Raw genomic sequence first — 7229 nt, 5'->3', positions numbered from 1 at the left:
CACAGACACAAATATATAGTATATTACGGAATAGAACACTCAAAATACATGTCCATGTCGTTGTAGCACATCTCTGACCTACATTTAAAACATGGCTTCTGGATTAATACAAAATAGCAGGGGGGATTTCAAACGGAACGAAATGATACGGAGTTTGTTTGTATTCCGCTTGTGAAACATTACATGTAATCCATTTTTGTATTAACCGGAAAAATCATGGCAAATGCTGTCTGCTTCGCTTCGAATGAGGAAAAACTCATTATTTATGTCTTTGACACGAAATTTTTCTCATATAATCATGGATTTAGGGAAAAGATTATTTTTTGGACCCTTTTGACCATTTAAATGTATGTAAACACGATATACTCTTTCTTAATCCGAACTTTGAAAATGTGATCGTCAGCATCAGGAAAATCAGCTATGGGCAGTTAGAGGTTACGCGGCGCCTGTCTAAAGTTTTTCGCCGTGTAAAACCTCTTACATTGTTGGAGTAACTCTTGGTAGAGAACAACCTTACTCTTGGTGGAGAACAACCTTACTCTTGGTGGAAAACAAGTGAGAACAATGGGAAAACAACCTTACAATGTTCGGAAACAAACATTGGCACTATTGATGGAAAAAGTCTTGAGCCAAAGTGAGGTCAGTATTTGCATGAAGAACGTACCTCACATGAGGACAGATTCCATAAAATGCCTGTGATCATTTCTTTGATATCCTCGTCATGGACCTTCCTCATCAGTCGAATCAGGGCTGTGACTCCACCAGCACTCTCTATGGCTTTCTATAAAGATAAAATCAGCATTTAATGTACCTGATTCATTACGTTTCTTTTTCCATTTGTATGTAAACTTCTATATTTCCCTTGTGTATAATTATCACTCTTTATTAGATTTTATTACAGGAGACCTGACAGGAGTGGGGACAGGAGTGGGACAGGAGTGGGGACAGGAGTTGGACAATAGCCAGAGTGGGACAATAGACAGAGTGGGACAATAGACAGAGTGGGGACAGGAGTGGAACAGGAGTGGGGACAGGAGTGGGACAATAGACAGAGTGGGACAATAGTGGGACAGGAGTGGGGACAGGAGTGGGACAGAGTTGGACATGAGTGGGACAGTCCTTACCTTGTTGTCAAGACCACTTTTGGACCTTCCATACGACAGATTTTTCAGGGCCCCACATGCGTTCCTCTGGACCTCTGGGTAGTCGCTCCGTAACAGCTCCACCAGGGGAGGGATGCCATCGAGACCCCTACAATAGATAAAATATGTATTGATAGATAACAATCTCAGGTAAACAACTCATCATTACAGTTACAAACCTCACATACTGATATATGACAACATCTTACCTCTACAACACCACCATCAGTTACAAATCTCGTTACAGGTAACAAACCACAGGTGTACAATCCAATCCAGTAGAATACATTTATAATGAACAAAGGGACCTAAAATTCATTATAGAATCACAATGTCTAACTAGAGGATAGTCAAATTAACTCGGGCTATCAAACAAATAAAACAGTATGATAATCGACAGTAATAACACCTTACAACATGAAAACAACACATATGGCCCTACAAATCATATCTGTAGTGATACCCAAAAAATCATGAATTATGAATGCATATTTTTTTTCAATCATATTCTGACATTATTTTGTTAATAATAATAATGATAATGTAGTTTACAATCAAAGCTGGGAAAATATGTTGATTTGATTTTTTTTGATTTTTTTTTTACAAATTTTTATTAAAATTACAGAAACTCAATAAAAGGTTTAGGAATCACATTTTAGAGCAAAAATTCTATAGTAGATAGGAAATCCTAAACAAACACATATTTATTTGTCTAACAGTTAGACTGTTGGGTATTTCAGAGAACAGTGTTTATTGCTATTTCCTGACTAAGGTACCATGTACTTTTATAAAATCATCTGTATTCATATTCCGCATCACGTGCACGCCGAGATGTGGATCTTCAATGATCCGAGCATCACATGATCATATAGTGTATTTACATAATTACCAGGCATGCTTTTAGAATATGTACGCAAGTATACATCAGAGTGTGAACCACTAATCCTGTTGATCATTCGAGCTTGGAGTTTTCTATTTGAAACACATAGTTAAATGAGTTTTGACACATTTTATGTTCACCAATATCAAGTGTCATAAACATATTTTTCTGTTGTTTTTTAAGAGAGACATAATAATGTTGTAGAATTTGTGTGTTTCCCTTATTTTGCACATACTAGTACCTATTCAACTACTATTGCCTGTTGAAACAGAATCCCAACAATCTTGGTTCCTATTAAATGAAACTCCAAAATCTGAACAACTTTTTTGGTTTCCTGTGAAGCTTAATCTTGTAACATTGAGATCATATTATGTTAAATCATTCACCCCTGAAATTTTGTAATGAACTATTCCAACCTTTGAATTGGAAGAGTTCAAATGTGTCTTGCGGGGGGTGAATGAGTTAAGTATAAATAGGTTTCACCTCTTATCTCTAAAATGTTCAGTTGAGAAAAAAATATATCTTGATCTCTAAGATATTTAATTAACAAGGTTTTAATTTAGTTATTGTACTGTTTTCAGTTGAGAGATGTTTGTTATGTTCATTATTGATCGATTTCCTACCTATGACATTCATTTTAGAGAAATGGTCTCTGTGATGTTTAATTAGGTAAGATAGGTCTCCACTATGTTCAGTTTAGAGAGGTCAAAATGATACGTATTAATGTTCCTCTGTATTAAAATAGTTATCACTGTAAGATAGACAATGCCCCAAAGTCCCATACGATCTCACCACTAATGAGTTGATGAGGGTTTAGTCACTGACGTTTTTATCTAGGGGAGTGTCTCCTGTTGTTTTATAATCAAGCTCCATTATCTGTATTCCTACATATGTTGGCCCATTATCAGGGGAGTGGAGGGGAGGAGGCACCGAGTATCATCAACACAAGTGACCATCTCCGTGAAATACAGAAAGGAAGAGAACTAGCTAATAGCAGAAGAGGGGTTAAGGAAAGAGGTTCATTTTTGTATCATTCCATCAAAAACATACTCCCTGGGTAAGGGGAAAACCGGCAAAAAGGAAGACTTCCCAAGGAGATTGGAGACTGGGAACTAGGGAGTAGAGAAAATAGGGATGCTAACACATGTATCCCTCAGCTCCATCACTAGGCTAGCCCCCCCCCCCCTCAAATCTCTAGGTTCTTTAATTGAATTAAAAAATATACTTTAATAATTAGGAGGTCTGTGTTTTAAGTTTCAAACCAGGGGGAGATAAGCTGTTACAGAAATGCAGCTGGATAATTCTTTCCAAAAAACTTCATGGGTTTTAGCAATCCTTCTCTCTCCCATCCAATACTTCACCCCAGGAGAGGGGGAGAGATCATGACAGGGGGAGGTGGAATAATAGGGAGAATGAGAGAGTAAAAGTCCTTCTCCCCATCAAACACTTACACCTCCAGGGGAGGGGTCATTAAAACGGAATTATCACTAATCATAAACACCATGTTAGTGGTGTCTGGTGTCATCAGTGATTAGGGTTATCTAGTCGGTACAGCCTGATTACTTATATATAACAGTACAGTGGGTCTCCCCATTCCCTGTGGTGCCTTTATCTGTAGCCCTCTTGTAGAGCTCTGTTTATCGTACTGCAGTATTTCCTGGGGTGTTTTGTTTCCCTCCATCTCTATAACTGGACACCAAAATTTTGAAGCTTCTTTAGCTTGTAAATAAACATAACATCTATAGTTCGGACAATTCCTAAAATATATTTAACAAATCTTTATACATGGTAGGATTTGAAATTAGTTTCATCAATAAAGAAACATGATTAGACCAGATAATGAGATGTTCACCAGTAAGTATTCCATTTTATGGATTTTAAAGAAAATTAAGCTAACGAGGACCTGTATGATCAATGATAGGTCCACTAGACCGGAGACGTGGAGCCCAGGAATGTGGTGTCCTTTACTACTCACCAGCATCCCTGATAACGGGCACCTGTTGCCTAAATACCTCACAATTAATTTCCGGCACTGTTATTTTTCTTTCTGTTTCAGCCAAATGCCCTAGTTTATGTTAGATTGCTTTGTTTGTAATTAAACGGGAATACCAGGAATACCACATATTCAATCAAGAGACCATCATTGGAACAGTTTCACAACTTTCCACAGAATTAGAGTCGGCCCAGCAATATCAGCCTATTTCTTCTATCAGTCTGTCTGTTTCACTTTGTCCCATTTCCGTCTATAATCCTCCCCCTCCATTATTCTCCCCCCTGCCTCACCCCAAAGACATATCCTCTCCCTGCCCATTATTGATTTTCCTGGGAGTTTAACCCACATTTTGAAAACCCAATATTTTGCTATGTAATAGGGCTAATCAAAACTTAGAAAAAGATTGTCAGGACGACAAAAATCACTGGAAATTCAATGTAAGAAATCAGTTACACAGAATTTTAGACCGAATAAGGCGGCACCTACATTATAAAAGTATCTTGGACACTGTTCTTTAGATACTATCATTAAATGTTAGCCTGCTGGAGACTGGAGACTGGGGAGTGGTACCAGTCTGGCCATACAATCAATATGTCTTATGTAGAACTCAGTAAGGAGTTAATGTTTTGTTTGGGGCTAAATTAATAAGGCCAGTCTTTCAGTTTTACTCTGGAGCTATACCCTTCTATGAATAATCGAATGTTATCTTGATTGAATTAAAAAAATTGCATCAATAGCCACAGGAGATGTTTAAGATTGTAGACGACCGTCAGTTTTCTGTTGTATATAATAAAAGCCTCCCTGTATTACATCACTACCATCATCACAGGTTGTCAATCTTAGTTTTATGTGGATTTTTTGCCGGAAGCAAATGATTGGGGAAGGAAATCCAGTAACAAGTTATGCTAACAGGAACGGATTTAATCTGGTTGATGTATAACCAATATCACCAGTATAACTACATTAGCTTCAGGACTGTTAACGAAAATAGCAAGCGGAGGTTCCAGATTACCAGAACATGGCATGGATTGAAGTTCAAAATAATGATTAAAGTATAAAAGGCATCCATATAGCTGTGTTCACTTAAAATGATAAGTACATGGTTCCAGCTAAAATATAATGACGAAACAGTGTTATATTAAAGATGAACACAATAAAAAATATATGCAGAAGTTGACTTAGCTGTGGTCATGTGACACAGGATGCTAGATCTTGTGATGGATGTTTACCTAGTTCTGGGCGTGTGATGCATGTTTACCTGTTTTTGGACATGCAATGCATGCTTACCTTGTTTTGGACTTGAGATCCTCGTTGTTGAAGCAGAGATGTTGCAGGTAGCCAGCAGCATTGGCCTTGACCGCCTCACTGGGGTGGCTGAGGTAGTCGATCACCTCCTGTAGGTCTGGGTTACGCCAGTTACTGCCTGTAACATACAACCAAACAACACGTCAGACAACACATCAATTATAGAGACTCTTTGTAACACAGAAACACAACACATCAGACTGTACATCAATTATAGAGACTGTAACATACAACCACACAACACATCAGACTGCACATCAATTATAGAGAACTGTAACATACAATCAGACTACACATCAATTATAGAGACTCTGTAACATACAACCACACAACACATCAGACTACACATCAATTATAGAGACTCTCTGTTTCATAAAAACACATGTACATAACACATCAGAAAACACACCAATTATAGAGAGACTCTCTAACATAGAAACACACAACATACAACCACACAACACATCAGACAACACATCAATTATAGAGACTGCAACTTGCAACCACACAACACATCAGACTACACATCAGTCATAGAGACTCTCTACAACATAGAAACACACAACACATCAGACAACACGTACAGCCTCAGTAATGCTCAATAACATTCATAATACACATCAGTAACATCAAGAATCATTATACAAGACAATCTAAGCTTACAGTCATACATCAGTCAACCCAAATAAGAAAACACATCAACATAAGTTTACATATAATACAATGCATCAGACAACAAAGCCCCCTATCTTGTTCCTGTAACATATCTACATACAACTTATATATGATTACTGGTTGTTGTTCCTATTGTTATATAACAATGCCACACAATCTTCATATAGCTACCGATCAAAGCATCCTAGCAATGGGACAAAGTTAGCTACAAGGAGTCGGGTCTATCACTATGATAGACTTGCACAAGTTCTGTATTGTGTACAACAACTTCTCATGATCTGTAGTGATGGAGACTGTTTGGATCTCTCAACATTCCTATAAACCCATTAAAAGTACTACAGCGTTAGCAGGTGCTAGTGTTTACGTTCCAGCATCTGGAGCAACAGGTCTGACGGTTAAGGTTGTGATGTTCTGACAATAACATAGGACCAGACTTAATACATGCCATAATACATGTTTATAAGTTCCCTGAAGCAGGTATGGGAAATGGTTGTGAATGTACATTCAGCTAAATTTTTCATTGCCTACCAAAATTTCATTGTACCAAGGATTTGTTGATGAATGCAATACTGTAAACTGGAAAATGTTCACCCCGTCAACTTTTCGCCCTTCGCCCATGAAATAAATGTTTGCCTGGTGTTCATTTAGCCATTTAATTACTATGTTTATTATGCTGTTTACTTATATTAATGTAATGCAAAAATTAAACTGCAGCGAAAAATTTCCCAGTATACAGAAGTTTATAGTCTACAAAGAACTTTATATATATTGTATATAATTTTCAATTTCTTAGCAAAAGGAAATTTTAGGTAATTTTTTTTAGCTACATTTTTTTTTATGAAAACACTTATAGAAAGTATTTAAGTAACAGTTGAATCTTGTTCATCTCTAGGAAAATCAGCGCAGACAAACAAGGTTTATAAAAACAGCGTTCCCAGGGTCCACTGACAAGACAATACATTCTTATAATGGTCTTCAATTAAATGCTGGCTTGTGTGCATCAGAATCGTTCAGGACTAGACAGAGCTATTGTATCATAAAGATAAAGACAATGCTCCGCTCCGGTGTAAATGGCACGAAGCACCGATCCTTCCTCCCCGACCTCCCCCTCCACTTGTATACACTTCACAACTGACCCATAACACTTTACTTCCATCTACAATTACATTTTATCACCGTTCAGTTAAATTATAATGCCGAATCCCTGATGCAGACCAGAAAATGCTAATATGTT

The 7229-nt window shown here is 37.4% G+C and overlaps 1 protein-coding gene across 11 annotated transcripts in view; it reads right to left on the bottom strand.

The window, feature by feature from the left end:
- LOC110445452 (catenin delta-1-like) overlaps positions 1-7229 on the bottom strand; it is a 76524-nt gene that overhangs the window by 11478 nt on the left and 57817 nt on the right. For all 11 annotated transcript variants that reach the window (XM_021490091.1, XM_021490094.1, XM_021490099.1 and 8 more), the window contains 3 exons: positions 5303-5438; positions 1125-1251; positions 665-781 (listed from right to left, as the gene is read on the bottom strand). In XM_021490091.1, coding sequence (XP_021345766.1) covers positions 665-781; positions 1125-1251; positions 5303-5438 — 380 coding nt within the window. The remainder of the gene's footprint in view (positions 1-664; positions 782-1124; positions 1252-5302; positions 5439-7229) is intronic.

The sequence above is a fragment of the Mizuhopecten yessoensis genome, unplaced genomic scaffold (genome assembly GCF_002113885.1).
Source record: "Mizuhopecten yessoensis strain PY_sf001 unplaced genomic scaffold, ASM211388v2 scaffold2307, whole genome shotgun sequence".
In the NCBI taxonomy this organism is placed as follows: domain Eukaryota; kingdom Metazoa; phylum Mollusca; class Bivalvia; order Pectinida; family Pectinidae; genus Mizuhopecten; species Mizuhopecten yessoensis.
Note: the sequence above shows the minus strand (reverse complement) of the source record. Positions and strands in the feature narration are given on the sequence as shown.